General features: G+C 39.7%; 1 protein-coding gene across 2 annotated transcripts; it reads left to right on the top strand.

Moving 5' to 3' along the window:
* Positions 1-12,541: 12,541 nt before the first annotated feature.
* LOC148865520 (cationic amino acid transporter 1-like) lies at positions 12,542-18,030 on the top strand. Of its 2 annotated transcripts, none has more exons than XM_088975072.1 (3): positions 12,542-13,182; positions 14,009-14,441; positions 16,327-18,030. In XM_088975072.1, exons 2-3 carry the CDS (start codon positions 14,039-14,041, stop codon positions 17,679-17,681), a joined length of 1,758 nt encoding a protein of 585 aa, XP_088831198.1. In that variant the 5' UTR covers positions 12,542-13,182; positions 14,009-14,038; the 3' UTR covers positions 17,682-18,030. The 2 variants fall into 2 exon arrangements, with proteins under 2 accessions (XP_088831198.1, XP_088831199.1); XM_088975073.1 differs by having other exon boundaries at positions 12,558-12,690.
* The last annotated feature ends 5,561 nt before the right edge of the window (positions 18,031-23,591 follow it).

The raw sequence follows: 23,591 nt of genomic DNA, 5'->3' as shown, positions 1-23,591 counted from the left end.
AGGTCATGTTAGCTCAGTATTCTGGCCCATAGGCTTGGGGAGTGGCTCATGCCCTACTCGATTCTTATAGATAATATTGCCTTAGGTTGACAATATTCCATTCTTGAGGTACTTGTTTCCCTTTGAGGGTCTCGAGCTCGTCTGTTCTTTCTCCGAGCACTCGTTTCACTCGGTAAGGACCTTCCTACTTGGACCTGAGCTTGCCAGCGCTGGGCTCAGGTACCATAACTTTACGAAGGGCCAGGTCGCCAACGCGGAGGTTCTGCTTCTTGACCCTGACGTTATAGTACCAAGCTACTCTCTATTGGTAGGTTGCGGTCCTAATGTACGCGAGGTCCCTTACTTCGTCGAGTAGATCGAGGTTGGTATGTAGTTCATCTTCGTTTGTCTGATCATTGTATGTTTCTAGCCGCAACGTAGGTACTTTGATCTCTACGGGGATCACTGCTTCAGTGCCGTAGGTGAGATTAAAGGGTGTTTCTCCCGTGGCGGTCTTCTCCGTGGTCCAGTAGACCCATAGGACAGCGGGTAGTTCATCTGCCCACAGTCCTTTAGCTCGGTCCAGCCATGCCTTTAGTCCGTGGAGGATAGCTCTATTCGTGACTTCTACCTGACCATTTGCTTGAGGGTGCACGACTAAAGTAAAATTCTGTTGGATCCCCATGTCTCAGCACCAGTCTTGAAATTTGATGTCCTCGAACTACTTAACGTCGTCGGAGATCAATACCCTAGGTAATCCAAAGCGGCACACGATGTTCTTCCAAACAAAGTTTTGGACATTTCGGGTTGTGATCGCCACGAGGAGTTCGACTTCTACCCACTTGGTAAAATAGTCAACTGCCACTATTAAGAACTTCCTTCCACCCGTTGCTGGCGGGAATGGACCGAGTAGATCGATCCCCCATTGTGCAAAGGGACACGGACTGGTGAGATACTTGAGGTTGGCAGCAGGTTGGTGGTGAATATTGGCATGTCTCTAGCATTTGTCACATTTTCTAACGAGTTCAATGGCATCTGCTTTCAACGTTGGCCAATAATACCCTTGTCGAAGCGCTTTCTGGGCAAGGGCTCTGCCCCCCAAGTGCCCACCGCACAACCCCTCATGAGTGTCACGGAGTACGAGTTCGGCTTCGGTAGGCCGTAAACAATGCAGATAGGGGAGCGTGTAGGATCTCCTGTACAACCACTCGTCTATCATGACGTATTTGGCTGCCTAGCACTGCACCCTTCTGTCTGCATTGCAATCTGCAGGGAGGGTCCCGTGTAGCAAGAAGCTTGCGAGCGGGTCAATCCAGCTCGGCTCTGCTTGAACGACGGGAGTGACCTCCTCTGCCCCCCTGAGAATGCTAGGTTGAGACAGGTCCTCTATGTACACGGTTCTCATGGTGATGTCGCTAGTGCTAGCTAACTTGGACAGGGCGTCGGCCTCAACGTTCTCCGACCTAGGGATCTGTCTGATGAAGTGTGACTGGAAGTCGAGTAGGGCCTCTCTAACCTTGGTCAAGTAGGCAATCATGGTTGGCTCACGAGCTTCATACTCGCCGATGATCTAGTTAACCACAAGCTGGGAGTCGATGCAGATAACAATATGTTTTGCTTTTACTTCTCTGGCTAGGGCTAGTCTAGCTATCAATGCCTCGTACTCTGCTTCATTGTTAGACGCCACGAACTTGAAGCGTAGCGCGTATTCCAATTTCATGCCGCTTGGGCCGTGTATAACTATTTTGGCTCCGCTGCCCTGTTGGTTCAATGAGCCATCTACGTGAAGGATCCAGGGCTCCTCATCCCAGCTCAGGATTGGCCGAGCTAGGAGAGATGCCACACTGGCTGCTACTTCACGGGGTTCAGACTCGATCGTCCTGGGAGCTTTGGGCTCATCTGAGCTAGGACCCTCGTGCTCAACCGGCTTGGGAACTTCGGAGCTGAATGTACATTTGGCTATAAAATCTGCTAAAGCTTGGGCCTTAATGACAGTTCACGGCTTGTACTGGAGGTCGTACTCACTGAGCTCAATGGTCCACTTCGTCAACCGACCAGAGACATCGGGTTTAAGCAACACTTGCCTCAGAGGTTTGTTGGTGAGGACGATAATAGTATGAGCTTGGAAGTACAGGCGGAGCTTCCGAGTTGCGATTATTAGTGCATATGCTAGCTTTTCCATCTCTGGGTATCTCGTTTCTACTCCCTGCAATACTTTACTAACATAATAGATGGGTCTTTGGACCCAACCTACTTCCTTTATTAGTACCGAACTAACCACTTCGTCGCACGTCGAGAGGTACAGTTCTAAAACATCGCCCTCCTCAGGCCGGGTTAAGGTCGGCACACTAGCGAGGTATTTCTTGAGCTCATCGAACGCGAGCTGGCAGTCTTGGGTCCATTCGAACCCTTCGCTCTTAATTGCCTTAAAGAACGGTAGATAGCGGTCTGCTGATTTAGACATGAAGCGGCTCAGGGCGGCTATGCGAACATTCAACCTCTGAACCTCCTTCAACTTTCGGGGTGGTCTCATATCTATAATGGCCTTAATCTTATCTGGGTTGGCTTCGATGCCGCGCCAGTTAACGATGTATCCTAGGAACTTGCCTGAGGTCACACCAAACACATACTTGTTTGGGCTCAGTCTCATATTAAACTTAAGTATAATTTCAAAAACATAATGCATATCTTGTATTAATTCATGTAAGAACTGAGTTTTGACGACCATGTCGTCTACATAGCATTCTACTTTTCTGTTGATCAATGACGCAAACAACATATTTACAAGCCTTTGAAAGGTTGCCCCTGCGTTTTTCAACCCGAAGGGCATAACCTTGTAACAATATAGGCCAAATTCCGTGATGAAGGCAATCTTTTCTTCGTCTACCGAGTCCACCTTGATTTGGTTATAGCCCGAATAGGCATCCAAGAAACTTAGCAACTCGTGCCCCGAGGTTGCATCCACCAAGCGATCGATTTTGGGGAGCGGGAAGCAGTCTTTTGGGCAAGCCCAGTTCAGATTGGTGTAGTCGACGCACGTGCGCCACTTGCCGTTGGCCTTCTTTACCAGGATGGGGTTGGCTACCCAACTCGGGTAGTGGACTTCTCTTATGAAGTTAGTTGCGAGGAGCTTTTTGACCTCATCGTCGACCGCTTTCCACCGCTTCGGGGCTAGGTTGCATTTCTTCTGTCTAACGGGCCTAATTACAGGATCAATGTTCAGCTTGTGAGTTATGAGTTCGGGGTCTATACCGGGCATCTCTGCCGTAGACCATGCAAAAATATCTACATTGTGAAGTAAGAAACTTACCAATTCTGATCGTAAAGATTCCTAGGCGAAAGCGCCGATCTAAAGCGTTCGAGCTGGGTCCGCTGTTGAGGTCGGAACTATGACTGTTTCTTCTAATGGCGCGGCTCATTCTTCACTTTGCTCCATAGGCCGCTCCAGCTCGAGGTCATCAGCTACCTTGGTTTTTGCCTCCAGGGCGGCGACGTAGCACTTACAGGACTCAAGTTGGTTGCCCTGCGCTACTCCCACACCGAAGTCGGTTGGGAGCTTCATAGCCAAATGGTAAGTGGAGACCACCGCCCGTAGGACATGGGTGATCGGTTGACCTACTATGGCATTGTAGGGGGAGGGGGTCGCGACCGCCAAGAAGTCGTGCTTGAATCTGACCACACAAGGCCACGTGCCAACTTCCATAGGTACTATTATTTTCCCAAGGGGCCAGACTTCTTCTCCGCTGAAGCCTACCAAAGGAGTGTCTGCGGGCTTCAGGTCATTTCTCTGCAACTGGAGTTGGTCAAACGCAGCTTTGAAGAGGATGTTGGCTGAGCTGCCTGAGTCGATGAGTTCACGCCTGACCTCAAAGTCGTTGATTCTTAGCTTTATTATGAGTGCGTCATCGTGGGGGTGGTGGATTCCTCGCGCATCATCTTCTGTGAAGAAAATTGGCTCTTCTGTCCTTGGCCGCTTTGGGGGGTTCTGCTCCTCCCAGGTGGCTTCATGAACCAAAGTCCGAGCTACTGCTGAAGTGCGACCCGCGACGATGGAACCTCCCACTATCATGTGGATGGTTCCCTAGACTGGCCTCTACTCCGGAGGCTGCCTCTGCGGCTGTTCGGCCAGCCTGCTTCTGGACTCTGGAGCATCCTTACCGTGCTCCCCTTGCCGACCTGTTTTACTACTATTATTATTATTCTGTACAAAGTTTCTTAGATATCCGCAACGGGTGAGCTCCTCTATCTCGTCGCGGAGGTTCTTACAACTTTCGGTACTGTGACCATGATCTTTGTGAAAACTACAATACAGATTCTTATTCCTTTCATTGGGATTCCCCCTTAGACAGGGTGGCCACTTCACGTACGAGGCGTCCTTGATCGCCATCAGGATTTCAGCCCGCTTCGTGTTCAGTGGTGTGTAATTTGCTCGATCCGCTACAGGAGGTTGGAATAATTGACCTGGCTTTGCCCTCCGAGATGTGTCCTTTTTCTTTCGGCTATCTCCTTGACTAGAGAGCTCTCCTTCCCTCTTTCTTTTTTCGGGCGCACCCTCGCCCTTTTGGTTGATCTCCTCTTCAGTGGCTATGAACCTGTCCGCAAGCTTTAGGAACTCGGTTATGGTCGTTGGTTGGTTGACGACCATGTGCCATTTAAACTCTTTATGCGCCACGCCCTTCTTAACTACTACAAGGCGTACGGTAGGGTCCAGGCGCGGTATCTGCATACAGGCATCGTTGAATCACTTGATATAGCTTCAGATGGATTCTCCCTCTCTTTGTACTATGCTGAGGAGACTTTCTTCAGTTTGCGGACACCGCTTGGTAGTAACGAAGTGGGACGTGAAGGTTTGTGCGAACTGCTTCCAACTTCTTATCGACCCGAGTGCCAAGTTCTGGTACCATGTGCGGGCTACTCCCCTAAAAGTAGTGGAGAAGGCCACACACATGCACGACTCACTGGCTCGCGCCAGGTGCATCTGTGACTGAAAGGCATCTACATGGTCATTTGGGTCAAATGACTCGTCATACTTGTCAAGAGGGGGGAGCTTGAAGTCTTTGGGCATTGGGACTGCCAGGAGTTCAGAAGATAGGGGGGATGGAACCGAGAGGAGGGGAGCTTTGACTTTGGCCGAGCTTACCTCTTCTTTGCCCATGAGCTCGGGCAAATCGCGGGTGACAGATCGGCGAGCCCGGCAGTGGCGTCTCTACTTCTTGGTGGGCTCGGCGTTCGTGCTGCTCACCTCTGCGCTACCTGGAATGGTCTGCGCGGGGAGTATCCCAGTCTGTTGGTGACGGCTGCGAATAGAGGGGTCCTACTTGGAGTCTGATGCTAGGATCTCGAACCGGTTCTCAAGGAGCGGGGTGTCAAACTTCGACTGCCGAGGTGACGTAGACCTGGCGAGCTGGGGTCCTCCCGACCTGTCCACCCGCGGTGAGATCAGGGTAGCTGGTCTCTCTCGTCTGCTGCAGGGGGAGGCCTGGTTTTTTGGAAGGTTTTGGGGGGCCTCTCCTTGGTCAGAGGGGCGCTCGTCCTGGTGGCGAGACTTAGCTTGCTGCTAGAGTCGGGTGCCGAGGCGGGAACTGCGGCTACTGAAGTTGAGGTTGAGGTAGTTGGGGGAACTATTGTTGATACTGATATTGGGAGACCTGGTGCAATACGTGTTGTTGATAGAGCTAAAGTTGCTGGAACTGTTGCATTTGGGCCTACATGGCCCGCATGCACTGCATCAAGTCCTCTAGTTGGTTTGAGCTGGTCGCTAGGGGCACAACCAAGTGTTTTTGAACGTTGCTCCGACTGTAGCAGGGAGTGGGGCGACGACAGGTGCCACTATGAGAGGCACATTCAAGCTGGGGATTCCGTCTGCCGAGAGGGGGATGGTGAATTGTCCGATAAAGACAATAGGAAGCTGGGGTTGTTCCCTGGAGTTATCCATTTTCGTGCTTCGTCCGACGTTGCTGGAGGAAGCCATGTGCGTTGGATTGTTTCGAGGAAGAAAAAAAACTCAGAAAGTTTAGAGAGAAAGGCCTTTTGAAATGTTTACCATAGACAGTGCCAAATGATGTAGCGCAATCGAGTCACTCCTAGCTGGCGCTCGCGTGGCTCCTGAGAGGTACTTGAGACGAGAGGAAGAACTCCTGGGGGGTTTCCCGGCGGGAACACTCCGATGCTTAAGTTAGTATTGAGTGCAAGAAGCGAAAGGAGAACAAAGGCTAAGAGTGTAGGTTACGCAGGTGATTCGAAGATACCTTGTTCCTTGAGAAAAAACCCCTTTATAATTGAATTCCGTTGCTTCAGGCCCTCTAACCTCTGACAGGGCAGGTATAACCTCCATTGTTAGTCTGCCACAACCGTTACAGGCAAGGCTGAGGTGGCACGCGCGGGGCTGTCATGCAGGGTACGTGCCTGTCAGGTGTGGGACGCCTTTCTAAATGTGGCAGGCGCGGCGAGGGGGACATGCCTGCTGTCCACAGGTTTGTCGGGAACAACGGTTGGGCAGGAAGCCCTTCTATGGTATACCAAACTGTTCTCCTGTGAATTACCCTGAATTGGGCTGTCTTTTGAGTGACGGGCTACCTGTAGCCGGTTATTCCGAGCTAGCTGACTCGAGGTCTTTGTGCCTGTCCGGAGAAGAATCGGTGCGTTCTTGCTTGGGAGTGACCCGAGGTCCATTGGGAGGAGCTCGGGCCTCAAAAGGGGTCAGGGTGCCCTGAACTCGGGACCCCCGAAGTGCCTTAATTGAATAAGGTCACGTCCATGTGTACCTGAACTACAAGGTTGGGCCAAGTCACCCTCCATCAGTGACCGTTGATCTCATCAACAGTGATCAACGGTCAGCAACGCACCAAAACCAAAGCCGCCCATCGCGAGTCACGCGGGTGCGCGTGCATTGTGCGGTATCGAATCCCCATACTCTCTTCTACTAATTCTAATGAGTGTAAATCAACTCCTATTGAAATACTGAAAACAAGACTTATAATTTTCCAATGTGGGACAAGTTCAAAACTGGATTTTGTAAGAGAAAATTAATTTTTCAATCAAGTGTGTAGGTGCAATTTCTCATGTAATTGACCAATCAAACCCATTGCATTTAATCTCTTATGAGATCAAAATCCAACATAAAATCTAATTCCAATTTTAATTTCGATTCCCATGAAAATAGGCCATTCCAGTTCAAATTCCAACTACAAACCAAACAGACACTTTAGATGCTTCATCCATACAAATTGATCAATTGGTTGATAGTTCTAAGATTATTTAACTTTGCAGAAAAAGTTAGAAAAAAAAAAAACAAATAACAAGATAAAGGATCTCCTTTCGCTGACCCTTTTTTGAGGCCTAAAAGTTTGCTAGGGGTTCCATTGACATGAGCTATATAATTAATATTTTGATTATATAAATCAATATTTTGATCCTTAGATTTTTTTTGGATATAAAACAATGAAAGGGTATATAAATATCTCTATAGGTGTGACGGATGATGAGAATGATGTGTAATTATGATTTATAGACATGATACAATATATGATTTTATGATAATTATGATAGGTTGACGTATTGAGACGATGACAATGATAATGATGATGATTGATGAGTTCATTTTATTATGTAATTATAGTTTATAGATCGGATATAAATGATGATAGGTAAAGGTTTTCTTAATTCACAATGGACGGATGATATTGAGATGCTTTCAACATAAAGTAAATTATTACTAGGGAATCACGTCACTTGAATATGATTTTTTTTGTTCCGGTTTGGGTCAGAGAAATTGTTAAATTTTCAATGGATCCTGGCCCTAGCCCGAATCCAACGTAGTTGTTCAAATCAGGCAACCCAACATGCAGCACTAGAGGAAAGTGCAAATTATCTAACGTTGTAGGTGTCAGGTGTGTAAATATATAGATCGGATCATCATCCAATTCAATCAGAATCTAGTCTTATTTTTGTCATATTTAGATAGATTTTAGGGAGAATGACCCATTTGTAGGTTCAATGTATGGTCGGGGTAGGTGTCAGCTCGGAATTGATGCTAATTTACGGGTGGGCGTGAGTGCATAGAGTGTAGGTATCGGTCCATTTGAATGTTTATAGCCCTGCAGTGTAAATCAGGAAATTGTATTGGGCAAATTCGTACTTTTCCATAGATTTTATTGGATTTTTTATTGGATCCAATTGAAAATTGGATTAAATTCGAATCACTCTCTAATTGATCTCAAAAAATTGGATATATTTATATATGATGAAAATAATTGAAAAAAATTACTTGTATTTTTGTTCTTGTTTATATAAATTGTTATGTTTTTCTTTTCTAAATTTATTAAAATTTTCAAGAAAAATGAATTGAGCTGGATCAGATTTGAATATCCGACATTGTTAACAGATTTGGATTCGAATCACCACTTGTGAGATCTAATTGAATCTTCATATTGGATTTGGATATACCCTTATTTGAATTTGATTGGATCCATTTGTATCCCTAAATTGTTTCAGGGTATTAAAAGTTAGCCACAAGTCTCACTCTACAATAAATATCATATATATAGATCCCAACTAGGTTAGAAAATAAAAAATATTATCATGATCAGATTTAAGGGTGTCAATGGACCAGTTTTTGATTGGATCCCATCTAAACCAAAATCAATTTGGACAGATTGGACGGACCAACAAGAGATAAGAGATATTGAATTGGACTAATCCAGACTTAAGGGTCCAAAGTGTTTATTAGATTAGATTAGACCTGGTCCATCCGTGATGAATTTATATTAGATTGGGTTGGATTGAGCCAATATCTAAATCCATTGGTAGAAGATAAGATTATAGGTGTCAATGTACCAGTTAAGTTAAAAACTTAAAATCAATCTGAACTAAAATAAATTTAAACAGATTAGATAGCCCAAAAATTAAATTGATTTGATTGTCTATTTGTAATGGACTCACATTAGACTGGACCGGATTGGACCAAATCCAATCCAATTGACACCCATCAGATATAGACATCTAATAGCTACGCATCTTCATACGTATTCATCTCTAAAATGCTTGTGGGGATTTAGATTGGACCCACTTTGTTGTAACTTTGGAATTTTAGACCCACGATGATCAGAAATGGTTGATCAAAATAAGGCCCACCATCAACCATGAATCTTAGGCCCACCACTATTAGGAAAGTCCTATTCAAAACCCAATTCTACCAGTACTTACTGAAATGTTAAAAATCAAATAAACTAATTCTTAAAATAGATGACAATATTATAGACCCTTCAGGTCCTATTTTGTTTTGCACCATAATCGATATTTTAGGTTGAATTCTTAGATTAGGGTAGCTTTAGAATTAAATTTAGGGTAAAATATAAAAACCTACACTGTAGTCTGACAATTATAAAAACCTCTTCTTTAGTTTCATTTTATTAAAAGCTTTCCTTCAACCTTTAAAGAATTCAACAAAAACCTCCCTTCAATTACTAATTCAAACGGTAAATATATGAAATCACAAAATTGCCCGTAACTAAGCCTCAGGGCGTCATTAAAATTATTTTAAATTGCCAGTAACAGGAGAGGGCTTCCTGGCGGACTGAGTACACGTGCTTGATGGTTTAGGCGGACTGATTGTAGGTCAGGTTACCACACTCACCAGAGCGTGGAGCGGATGGTTTGGAGTTTGGGTTTCGAAATAAAGTTGAGACTTGAAAGAGAGGGGAAGACAGGGAGTTAATTATGTTTTATCTGCGGTTTCGGCTTTTCCTTTACAGTTGCTTTAGTTTAAAACAATTTAACTCTAAAGCGTAAGAATAAGGGTAATCGTGGTATTTTAAAATACTTTTAATGATGTCCTAAGGATTAATTAGATGTAATTTTGTAATGTTATACATTTACCATTTGGGTCAGTGACAGAACGGGAGGTTTTTATTGAATTCTTTAAAAATTTAGGGGAGATTTATATTAAAATAAAACTAAAGGGAAAGTTTTTATGATTGTCAATAATTTCAGGGGAGGATTTTGTATTTTATCCTTGACGTTATTCATTCAGCAAACTTCTAGATTTCATTATTTGGGTATAAGGAATTTGGAGAGGTGCAAAAATGTATTCTCAATATGTAGTTGGATGTTATACTCTCAGAGTGTATTTTGTACGATTTTTTTCTTTAAAAAAATCTCCTTATGATAGGCAGCTAGATGTTGTGCTCTCTGGGAATTTATTTGATTTTTTTTTCAAGAAATTCCCTCACGGAAAGAAAAAGGAAATCCCGCCCTGAAATCCCCTCAAGATATTCTGCCCATAAGAACTTTAATCACAACACACTACCTCCATGTATTGGGAATATCTTCCATGCAAAATTCTATATATGAAGATGAGATGTTCCCCATGTGTGGATGCTGTGCGTAGATGTGGACAGTGTTATTGTGGGCAGGAGATCCAGACTCATGTTTGGGACCTGGGACCATTGCCGTTTTTTGAGAAAACAGAAGCATGTTAAAGCCACATCAGGTTTTGAGAAAACAGCAAAAAATGGTTCGATATAGGCTGTTTGGTTAGCCATTTTCTCAGAAAACAATAAAAAATGTTTTGCTTTTTTTCTTTTTCAAAAGAAAAAAGATTAGTTTTTGGTCTTTTCCTTTCCACAAAGTATTGTCTGGAATGGTGATTAACGTGGCTCTACCCGACGCCATTTTCTTAGAAAACAGAAATGCATCATGAAAAAAAAACGTTTTCTCAAAAATCACGATGGCGGTTTCTTTGAAAACGCAGTGAACAAAAGCGCAATGGTCTAAAAAACCGTGAAAGTGGATTTCAAATTAATCCCACACTTACCATCAAGGTTTTTAAAATTGAACCGGACAATAAACCAGTCAGGGGTCAGGTTTCCGGATTGAATAATTTGATCATTTGAACTAAATAAATGGCCTGCTTTGACAAAAAATAAAATATTTAAAAATAAAAAAAATAATAAATGACCAAAACCATTTAATGGTTCGAACAGTTTGACCACCTGAATCAACGATAAACTAACCAAATCAATAATTTATAACGAAATAATGATTCTAAACTAAAATGGTGACCAATTCCCAATTTTTCTGGTCGGACGGTTCGATCCGTTCCGGTTTTGAAAATCATGCATACCATCCAATCAAAGCATCAGTGTATTAGAAGATTGTTTAGCAAGTAGCAACGACAAAAATGTGTTGACTTTGAATTTGAATCTGAGACCCAGAAGTCCAATTAAGTGGGCTGGAGAGAGAGAATCTTATTGACTTCTTTGCCGACGTTGTCATTGGTTGTTACGGAAAGCAAAAGAAGGATAACATAAAGGGGTAATAGCATATAAGGAAAAAGTCGGAGCAAATTGTTCAGCTGCAAGGAAAAACCAAAAAAGTAACAAATTTGTTGAGTTCACACTTGCATCCAAATTATCCTTTGAGCAGTCCGTGGTCCAAATACTTGTGCGCTTTTGGAATTGCAGTGGCCAAAACCCACTGCAATAACCCATTCTGATTCTAGCTGTTTGACTGGGTGGAATCGGAATCTTATTCCCCCATTTGAAAGAATGGCTAATCTCTTCCACTTCTTTGGACCATTTAATCCTTAGGCTCCGTTTGTTTGTGATACAATGCCGAATCGGGATATTTATATACCCCGGTTTACATTTGTGAGTGTTTGTTTGATATATAAAAAAGTAATGATTATCAGATCTAAAATGTATTTTGATACTTTTGTACCTGTTTTCTAGATATAATTTTATGTTTTTTTGATAAATAATTTTTTTACCAAAGTTAAGGTATTAGAGCATTAAATAGTTGGAGCATTTAATGGTAGATTCATACTGTTGATTTCAAACAAATAAGATGAATACAAAAACAATTTAAAATGTAAACTATATTTACATTCATGAATAAAAATAAATAAATATAGAATATACATATTTGCATTTACATTGCAAACAAACGCAACCTTAATTTTGGTATAAAAATGATGCACCCCCTTCACTGCATAATAGACGCACCACAGCCTACCGGTGTTGACAATACTCGTATTTCATGCGTAAACAAATAAACGGAGTGATATGTATATCTACACAGCTCCCACGTAATCCATTTTATAGGACGGACCGAGAATCTATACATAAGACACGTGGCAAGATATACACCAGTGACAGGTGGCAAATAAGATGGAGTAAATGTCTGAAACAATTCTAACGCCCAATGCGGTCATCCGCTTGGCGTGTCATACACTCATACATACTAGCGCAAACAACTGAGGAAATCGTGACCTCGCTTCGCTACTCACCGTTGGCTACAGTGGACATGATCAGTTAAGTTGATCACATCACAAACACTGTGATCATTTTGACATTTTCTCGCAATTTCAATAAATCACCAAGCAAACGTAAACTCTCTCCTGTACACTGGATTTGAATCTTTCACTCGAAGCAGAAGAGATCCCGACACATAAGAAGATTCCCAAAGATTCGATTTCCATTCACAACAAACGCTACGTGTCCGTTCCTTTCCACTCCACACGGGCCACACCTCGGTTGACAACGCGGATTTTCCGGTTACACTCGCAAGACGAGCCCATCGGCTCTTATAAATCACCGGGGTCTTGATTTCTCCGGTTGTCGGAACTCTTTCTTCTGCTTGTTTTCCGACGGTTTTCTGTCAACAAATAATACCGCGATTCAACGGTGAAGCCAAGCCTATAGTTTGAAATAGGTCATTTTCAATATTAATATTCTTTTTTCTCAATTGGCTTAATCTCCGACTATTTTACTTCGTTTGTGGATTATTTTTTGTTCGCTTTGAAATTAAAACTGTGAATCTGAGATCTCGAACGACGAAGATTCTATATGCTGATCTGTATATTCTACTGTAAGGCTAGGCTGGATCCCCATTTTGCATTGATTTCTTTATAGTTTTCAACGCATTGACGTCGCGTAATTGGAAGGTCCGCCGAAATATTTTAATTGGTTTGGATAGATCTGTGGTTATCGGCAAGTATTTTGGAGCTTCTATATGTGTACAGTGGCTCAGCCGAAAGGTGGACCGAACCGCTTCTCTTTTGACTTGCTTATATATAGTGAACTAGTTTCTGTTGTTCTATCCAGAAACAAGAGTTTCAGGGTACCACTCTATGATTGATTGGAGATTCGAATGAGCTCTGCGGTATTTTGTTAGTTTTCGTTTAGATCACAGCTGAAAATAGAGGTAATTGAACTCATCCTCGATGAAAAATTTTGAAAATATCTTCTCATTTTGTTTTCAATTCGTTTGAATTGCAGGGGAAAAGTATTATTTTCTTTGTTAAAAAAACTCCTGAGATCATGACTTACTTAAGATTTGTAAAATTGACAATAGATATGGTCTATGGTCTCCAATGAAAATTTAAGTTTTCTTTTAAAAAAAATTACACTTGTCCCTTTTTCTTGTTGAATACGAGTTGCAGAGACTGGTTTGTTTAAGTTGAAACTCGAAAACTTTCTTTTCCTTTTTTTTTATCTTTATTGTGATTTCTTTCTCCTGTAGCACAATTAAAAATCCGGTTGGTATCTATAGGAACTTTGAAGGCAGAAAGTTTCTTTTCACTGAATCTACTTTTTTTAATCCGTTATCTCTGTTTGGGTTCGATTTCCTCTTTTTGTGGAACCTGCTTTTTACAACTCTGCATCGGCGTTTCATTTAAGTAGTTCATTTCTCTTGACTTCATTCATCTACTAATTAATTTTTTTTGCTAGGTCATTTAATCATTAATTAATTAGTTCTGAAGACCAGAATTTCAAACCCATGTTTTATCATTTTCGGTTTATATGGAAAAATTTTCCTTAATGATGATTGATAAAGTACTTCTAGAAACCTGAACGCACCAATTTGCTGTATAGGCCAACAGATTAATGGCGTTTAGCCGTTAGATTGGCATTTACATGGGTCCCACAGCCATTGTTGCTTCAACCTTTCCACTTGGGTCTTCTGAACGCTTGATTGGAATTGTTTCTTGGTTATTGATGTTTCTACTGGATCTTACTGTTTTCTACAGGCTGGTTAGCATCGTCTCAGAAGGAAAGAAATGGGGGTTAGTAGTGAAGGAGTGAGGAGGAGGGGATGTTCATGTAGCAAAGAAGACTTCTTGCCTGAAGAGTCCTTCAAGAGCTGGGGGAACTATGCCAAGGCATTGAGCCAGACCGGTTTGAGGCTCAAAGACCGGATTCTGGCTCGGTCCCTTGATGAGACTGAGATACACGAGATTAGAGCTAGAAGTCAGCATGATATGAAGAAGAACCTTTCATGGTGGGATCTTATTTGGTTTGGAATCGGCGCGGTAATTGGTGCCGGAATCTTTGTCCTCACTGGTCTGGAGGTGAAAAGCGTCGCCGGCCCGGCTGTAGTTCTCTCCTATGTTGTCTCCGGCATATCTGCCATGCTCTCCGTCTTCTGTTACACTGAATTTGCTGTGGAAATTCCGGTAGCAGGTAGAACCCTCATAACTCTAAATTTTGATCTTGAGATCGTTTGGATTAAGCAAGTTAGTGGTAAAGGTAGTGACCCGGCCTGCTATTGTCTGAGTGCTAGGCCAACCCGGAATGGTCTATACTATAGATTTAAGCCCGAAACTTTGTCGGGTTTGCCCATGGTTGACTAATTGGCAAATTGACATCCTTGTTCAAAATTTTGATACGATATGTTGGGTGTATTGTATTATATCGATAACTTTTCGAAACCAGAAATACAGGGAGTTTTAGAATTTATGGGCATTTCAGGGGTAGGCAAGGTTAAAACCGATCTCTTGAAATATTTTAAAAAAAAAGGTATTATGACAAATAAGGGCAACTTTTGGAATATCAATAATAATAATAATTTTAAAATAATTTAAAAAATAAGTTGACTTTTTAAAAATAATATCAATTAAGGGTAAAAATATTGTTCATCTTTTTCCTCTTGCAATTCATTCATTAGTACCGCCGCCTACCGCCAACGTTGTTAGAGGAGGCAGAAATCGGCGAAGGTATTGTTGGATGCGGTGACGGACAACACGATCCATATCGATACTTTGAATCTTGATTGACATTTAATCAAACCCATAACCCTTGATGGACCTAAAAGATTTAATGGGAATAAGCACGATCCAAGCCTATAGGGACATTGTCTGACCTGTATCTGCCAGGCTTATTGGGCTTTTTTCTTTTTTTTTTTTGTAGAACCTTAATTGGGCTCGAACGTTTAACGTTAGGTCCATCAAGAGCAACAAATACCTGTTAGCAACTAAACAACAGTAGTTAGAATGAAAAGCCTATTATTTATAATTTATTGACTGAATACCTTAAAACATAAGATACCTAAAGGTATGACACCTGAAAACTTTATTTTATTTTATTTTTTACTTACCAAAACAGAAAATAAAAATAAGGTTTTCTAGTGTCATAGTGCTGGCATATTATATTAGACGGGAAAATTTATGATACCGGAAAGACAGTATCGAAATAATACCAGTTGATGTGTCACAAGTTTTTGTCAAACCTAATTAGATAAACATAACAAGGCAATTTTATGATGCTGGAAAGGGTAGATACCGGAAAAACGTTGATCAAGTAGAAACATACGCCAATTTGAATGAATACCACTTGATACTTAGTTACCAATGGTACGATACCGGTTGATGGCTATCAGTTATTTTTACCATAATGACATTCCTGAGAAAAATTGGCTGTTTAGAAAGGATTCCTAAGAAAACGTTTGGCTGTTTGGGAGGTTGCTGTGCATGACATTCTACCATGCCTATGGGGTAATGAAGTATTTACATCAATATTCTTTTATCTAAAAAACAAACAAAAGACTGAATGAGGTAACGTGTCAAGAGACTGAATGGAGTAACGTGTTATACTGTCACAGATTAAGCTCCCAATCAGGATGTTTTAAAATTTTGAAATGCTATTAATTTTTATTATGCATATATTTTTATACTATACACATTTGCATATAAACTATTATTACTTTGAACTTTTTACTTTTTAGATGAGAAAATATATTGGATCCATCTTTTATCTTTTATGGTAATATTTATTTGATTGAACTTTTTGCATGTTATTCACTTCTTTGTTATTGGTTCCAAATTGTAAACAATGTTTTGTATTTATTATTTATTGACCATGGTCGTAGAAAGGATCCTCCTTTAGATAGAAAGATAAGAGCTTTTTGTTCATCTTTAAAGTGTTTGCTATATTATTTTGTTATGTCATCAAGATATTTCAAGAACACTGTTGGACAAGTGTTCGACACATGAAGCATCCATTTGCATTTGCCATGTGAATGGTCCATGTGACGGATAAGTTAGTGAGATGTTGCACCCGTTTGTTTCAGGTGGATCATTTGCATATCTAAGAGTGGAGTTAGGGGATTTTATGGCTTTCATTGCCGGCGGTAACATCCTCCTTGAGTACATCATTGGTGGGGCTGCGGTTGCCCGTTCGTGGACTTCCTACTTTGCAACCCTATGCAACCATGACCCTAATGACTTTCGCATACATGTTCACCAGCTCGGCGAAGATTATGGCTATTTGGACCCTATTTCTGTTGGTGTCATTATAGGCATATGCATACTTGCTGTGCTCAGTACCAAGGGCTCGTCTAGACTCAACTACATTGCCTCAATTGTGCATGTTATCATCATTATCTTCATTATAGTTGCAGGTTTCATCAAGGCTGATACGAAGAACTACACCCCATTTACCCCCTTCGGTGCTCGTGGCATTTTCAAGGCCTCAGCTGTACTGTTCTTTGCGTATGTTGGGTTCGATGCTGTGTCAACCATGGCGGAGGAAACAAAAAATCCGGCAAAGGACATTCCAATTGGGCTGGTTGGCTCAATGCTAATTACTACAACAGCCTATTGCCTGATGGCTGTGACACTTTGCCTTATGCAGCCTTACAGTCAAGTTAACGAGGATGCCGCATTCTCTGTTGCATTCCAGGCTGTTGGGATGAATTGGGCCAAGTACATTGTCGCTGTTGGTGCATTGAAAGGAATGACGACTGTCTTGCTAGTCAATGCTGTAGGTCAAGCACGATATCTGACCCACATTGCCCGCACTCACATGGTCCCTCCATGGTTTGCTCAAGTCAATGAAAAGACGGGAACACCTATCAATGCCACCATTGTGATGCTTCTTGCAACTGCCATCATTGGTTTCTTCACCAAGCTCGACATCCTCTCCAACCTCCTCTCCATATCAACACTCTTTATCTTCATGCTTGTTGCTGTTGCACTTCTAGTACGTCGGTACTATGTGACCGGTGTGACCTCATCGGTGCACCGTAACGTGCTCATCCTGTGCATCCTGCTCATACTTGGTTCCTCGGTTGCTGCTGCAGTGTACTGGGCTACGAATGAGACTGGGTATATTGCATACATAATCATTGGGCCTATATGGTTCTTGGCCACCCTATCTCTACAGGTGTTTGTTCCTCAGGCACGCGATCCAAAGCTCTGGGGTGTACCACTGGTTCCATGGTTACCATCGGCATCAATTGCTATTAACATCTTTCTTCTTGGTTCAATAGATGGCAAGTCATTCATGAGATTTGGAGTCTGGTCTGGGCTTCTTTTGCTTTACTATTTGTTCTTTGGGCTCCATGCATCATACGACACTGCAATGGAGTCAGGTGAGAAGAGGATTGAAGATGCCAAGCAGTCAAAGATTGAAAATGGACTATGATTCTGGTAGTGGAATTTGGAGTTGGAGTAGATGTATCTACTCATGCTGTGCTAAAATGTTTCAAAGTTCAAGCTATCTCTAAGGAAGCAGGTGACCACATTTCTTGTAAATTAACCAGAAGTTAGAAAGCTCAAGATACTTAGTACCAGAGTTTGCAGTTTATGTATTCGATATGGCATCTTCCTCTAACTAGAAGTTAGAGAGTTCGAGCTGGTGGGTATTAGAGTGTGCAATTGTATGTATTGGATAAGATAAGGAGAAAAAATGGATTTGTGAATTTCATCTGTCTGATTATGTACAAGACATGATTTCACATGAAAAATAAACTATTTGTTAAGGTTGTGTTACATTTTCTTTCCTTTCATTTTAGTGTAATTAGTAGTTACTAAACGAATACACTAGTTGTGCATATATGAGTATAAAATATTGCCCTTACCATGCAATCCAAAGTCGTACACCACCACGAGGTATCTAGTTTAGAAAAATAAGCTCTACAATGTTAGCTAAGTTTGAAAGAAGGTGAAATTCATCATATGGATTGCCGAACCATGTCAGATGGTTGGGTGAAATTTCAAATTTTTTTTTCAGCCTTTCGGGAATCGTATTCCCTAATTTAGAAAAATTGCATTTTTTCAGGGATTGTTCTTGCATCGAAAATGAAACAGATCTAGAACCAAATTAGAGGGAGAAGTATACCTGATATAGATTTCACAAATGTAGCTCCCAAAGTGATAGTTCATGCCCAAACTAAATCCCAAAACAAGCATCCACTTAAGATGACACAACTTGGAATGAAGCCAATTCAGCTAGAGGTGTAAAGTGGGTCATGCTGGGTTGGCACGACACGACCCGTGGGCGGCCCGCACAAAAGGCGAGTTGTGTCGTGCTGGCCCGCGAGTCGTCATGGGCCGTGCCGTCCTCCTCGGTGGAAATTTTGGGGGTCGACCCGGCATGGGCCATGGCCCAGGCTCGTGCGGGCCCGTGCTGTACTGTGCCATGCTACGGGCCTGGGTTGGGCCGGGCTGGGCCATAGGGCGGGCCTTGGGCTTGGGCCAAACTGGGTTGCACTGTTTTTTTACTTTTTTTTTTGTTTTTTTTTTAAATTTTGATTTCTTTTCTAAGTAAATTTGTAAAACTAAAATATTTAACTTTCCTTTGAAATTTGGAAATTGGGAACTATTTAAAAATTTAAGAAATGAGAAATCTAAGTTATCTAACACATAAATGAAAAAAAAAAAAAAAAAACTTAACCAAATAGAAATAAGAATGATGGAATAACAAATTGGAGAAAAATGGGAATTTTATTTCATTTAAATTTCAATGGTACAAATTACAAATACAATGATTGGATCATTGGATACTTGGATGAATGAAATATGAAAATGGAATAAATTAATAAAATATAAAAATATTATATAGTTACAAATTGAAAATACAAAATTATATGTTAAAAAATTAAAAAATATATCAAATAAATTAAATAAAACTAAAAAAATTTGTAGTAATTTAAAAAAATAAAAAATTTTATACAAGTAGTCAAATTCATGAATCATGATTCATGACTTTCATCATCTACTTTGGGTGAAATATCCGGTGTAAGTATCATGCCCTCCTGTCTTGTAATCTATTTTCTGCATCTAGCAAATCTTTGAAGCAAATGCGCATCTCTATGCTCTCATCATTCATGCAGCTTCTTTTGTCATCTAGTACCCTAATACCTGCACTAAAACAAGACTTCGATGGAATTGTAGACACCAAAGGGGTTATTAGATCATGTGCCATGGCGGCCAGAACTGGATAATTTTTTGAATGTTCACTCCACCAAGCTAAAAATCAAAATTATTTGACCCTTCACCTAAATTAGAAAAATTTGCTTGTAAATAAAAATTATGTTCAGTAAATGAACTTGTTGTAGAAGTAGTAGATTTCCGCCTTCTACTTATTAAATAAAAAAGTTTCTCTTCTACTACTAGGCTCAAGGTTAGAAGTAAAAGATGTTGTACAAGTTGTAGGAATATTCCTACAACTTCTGATTCATACAAACTATACATTTCAAATAATAAATTATTAATTTTTTCTTTTTTATTTCTTATATCAATATTCATATTTTCACAATATGATTTAAGTAAAATATTTAAACCATTTTTCCTAATCTAAGGGTCTAATATTGTAGCTAAACAATAAAGGGGAGAAATATTCTCCAAATATTTTTTAAATTTATTTTCCATTATTTCAACAATACATTCAAATTGTGGATTATTTTCATACTTTGCAAAACAAGCACTAATTACCATTAATTGATAAGGTAAATTTCAACTAGTTGGATTATAAATTCCAGATAATTCATTAGTTGCATCATAAAAATGTTTTAAAAAATCTCTTATACAAATTGCCATTTCACAGTCTTCCTCAAATATCATACCATCAAGCATTTTTGAATTATAAAAATCAATAAGAATTTGTTTATGAGAAATACAACTTTCTAATATACCATAGGTAAAATTCCACCTATGCTTTACATTTAATATAAAATGTTTATATTTTAAACCATAATTTTGATATAAATATTTAAATTCTTGTTTTCTTGCCCTTGAACTTTTTATATATATAATACAATTTCTAATTTTTGAAATATGAGTAGAAATAATATTGAAGGCATCTTGAATACATAAATTTAAGATGTCACATGCACATCTAATATGAAATAATTTACCATTTAAGCATGGTCTTAATTGAAAATTTAAAATATTTATTGTAGAATCATTATTACTAGCATTATCAAAACTAATAGAAAATAATTTATTTTCTATTTCATAAGCATGCAAAGTATTTAAATTACTTATAGCAATAGCTGAGCTAGTATGTGTTCCATTCAAGTTTAGTAAAACTTAAAATTCTTTTATTCAAAAGTCAATTTTCATTGATGAAATGATCGATAACACAAATATAACTTATATTAAATTTGGATATCCAAACATCCGAAGTAATTGCAACTTTAGAATTAAGACTTGTTAACAAAGAAATTATATTTTGTTTATATGAATAAAAAAAATTTAAAGCATCCAACCTAATAGTATTCCTAGAAACATTTTTATATTGTGGGTTTACAGAAACACCTAACCATTTTTCAAGCTTTGGATCTTCAGCTAATATAAATGGTTGTTCTGCATGTAATATATACTTAGCAAGTTCTTGTCTCATATTTTTTTTGTGAATATTTAAAAGCACTAAATCTACTCCCCCTCCCAATTTGTGTGAGTTGTTTATCTTCCTTCATATTCTTCTTTCTCATGTGTGAGTAGATGTCTACTCAAATGACCCGTACCACCCTTGCTACAATAATTAAAATCCTTCCTACATTTTTGGCAAATGACCATTTCCCTTACCCTTCAATATCCTTTACTTTGAAAATTTTCCAAAATAGGCTACTCAACTTAGAGGTCCTCCTTTTTCCCCTAGTATTAGTACCGAGGGTGAAAGTTTCACTTCCATTGACATCAATCGCATTAGTGTTAACATTATCATGATGCGATTGAATATCATCAATGGTGAACATGTTGGGAAATCGGTTTTCAGAAGAGCCGACCACTTTTTTTTAATTCTAAAAAGATAAAAATTAATCTAATTCGACTTACCCAGATTGCCGGTTCAAAATCCCAACTTGATTTCAATGATTGAAGCCTTTCAATGTCCAAGCTTCCCAAATTGAGATACTTAAGCTGGTTGAGTGAGCCTTCTTCTTATTGAAAGTTGAAACTTCAATAAAATTGAGACTTAAGAATTGGAGAATGTAGAATCAGACAACCAGTTAATTAGAATTATTCAGATTGTAGAGAATTGAGAATGTATGAGTATGGGAAAGAGAGAGAGAGAGAGAGAGAGAGAGAGAAGAGATTAAGAGAATTATTGAATTGGTGTGATGAGAATGGTGGAGGATAGGTTATTTATAGGAATTGAACATAATTCAATTGCCCAAAATACCCAAAAAACTAGCTATTGGGAGGGGTATTTTGGTCATTATAAAGTTATTTATAACTTTGCCCAAAAAGCCCTCATAAACTAGTTGTTATATAGTTGTTGGGGGGGCATTTATGCTATTTTTTCAACCCCTCATAAGCAAAATACACAGATACCCATATGGTTGTTTATAGTTGTTTATACCAGTGTTGTGTTACTATGTATGATGTTTGAGTTTGTTAGTTTCTTTATGTATTGCATCCTTTTATGTGGAATTATTTTATCAATTATGAAACACATGAGACACTATATTATTGTTGTTTTATCTATTATTTCCTTTTTATTATGATGCATTGAATGAATTATTTTTCACTTGGAATTCTCATATAATTTTGAACAATTATCTTTAATTGAGAAGATGTCTACCAATGTTGAGGTTACCCAACCTGAGCATGATAGGGGGAAAAACAAATGCAAATGGCTTAATGAAGAAGACAAGGCATTGATTGAAAGTTTGCATGAATTGAGTACTGATCCCATGTGGAAATGTGATAGTGGTTTTAAAAATGGGTATATGATAAACTTGCAAGATATGATTCGTTCAAGGATTCCTAATTGCAATTTACAAGAAAATCCTCATATTGATTCTAGGCTCAAATGGCTTAAGCAGAAATACTTTGCAATTGCTCAAATGTTAAAGGAAAGTGGTTGTAAGTGGGATGATATAAGGAAGATGATTCAATGTGAGAAAGATTCGTACGAGCGTTGGTGCATGGTAAGCTGCCCATCCATTTATTGTCTTTTATAATTGCCCTTGACGTGCTTTGTTTGTTCTTTTATGTATTTATCTTTTGATATAGATTGTATTGTTTAAAATGTTAGTTGCACAAAGATGTGGGTGGCTTGTACGGTGTGGAATTTAAACCGTTTTGGAACTTGGAGAGATTTATGGCAAAGATAGGGCAACCGGCCAATCAGTTGAAATATTTGAAGAAGCTGTGCATCATATGGAAGTAGGTGACATAGAGAACTGTGAAACACATATTAACAGCGATGATGATTATTTGGGTGATGAAGGCCAAATAAATTCCTCAACCCAGCATTTCAACCTCTACAAGCACGAGTAGTTCAAAGAAGAAGAAGAAGCAAACTAAAGAAAATGAGGCAATGAAACAAAAAGTAATGCAAACACATATCAATTTGGAGGCACAATTTTCATCTATTGCGGACAAATTTGGATCATTGATAGAAGATATTGGTATCCATATTAGGGCCATAGCTTCTGCAATGGTTCATGAGGATGAGTGTGAGCAACAAGTAGATAATAGGAGCAATAACATTGTGGGCGAATTGATGAAGATTGAGGGATTAACTAGTGGTGACGTATTTAGAGCGGCTAATATTCTGTCTACTAAACCGAAGCTGAATGTGTTTTCACAGCTACCACAAGTAATGAAGAGACAATATGTGTTAGAGCTTCTCTATCCTAGCTATGGTGGATCTAACCACTAGGAAATGTGCATAAGCTATGCATATTATCATTTAGTTCGATATATGGCGGACTGTTTTTGATAGATGATGGACTTGGACCTGGACTTGATTTTATTGTTTTTATTTTTTTTTTTTTTATTTTTTTGCTTTTTATTGGACTTGGATTAGGCTAAATGGACTTGGACTTAGTGGACTTTTTTGTGTTTTTATTGGACTTGCTTTTTATATTTATGTGTTTGTATATTATAGGCCATGGACTTAGAGATTAATGCCCCAAAGTTGAAGAAAATCAAAGAACTTTGCCTTTGCCTTTTTTTTTTTTTTTTGCACAGTGGCCATTCTCAAACTCAAAGTCACATTCTCATCCTCGCCAGCCCAAGATTTTACCATTATGCCTAGTAATGGCTTCTATATTTGATGCACTAATGCATTATTCAAATTCTTAAGCCCTAGGCAAGAGAT

The sequence above is a fragment of the Nelumbo lutea genome, chromosome 3 (genome assembly GCF_056320005.1).
Source record: "Nelumbo lutea isolate HS-2025 chromosome 3, American lotus-T2T, whole genome shotgun sequence".
Taxonomy (NCBI): domain Eukaryota; kingdom Viridiplantae; phylum Streptophyta; class Magnoliopsida; order Proteales; family Nelumbonaceae; genus Nelumbo; species Nelumbo lutea.
This window is presented reverse-complemented; position numbering and strand designations above follow the sequence as displayed.

Excerpts from the sequence above, each read along its gene's own strand:
- LOC148865520 (XM_088975072.1), top strand. The coding sequence starts at position 14,039 with ATGGGGGTTAGTAGTGAAGGAGTGAGGAGGAGGGGATGTTCATGTAGC. Across the intron at positions 14,442-16,326 it reads TGTGGAAATTCCGGTAGCAG|GTGGATCATTTGCATATCTA; the intron begins GTAGAACCCTCA and ends CGTTTGTTTCAG.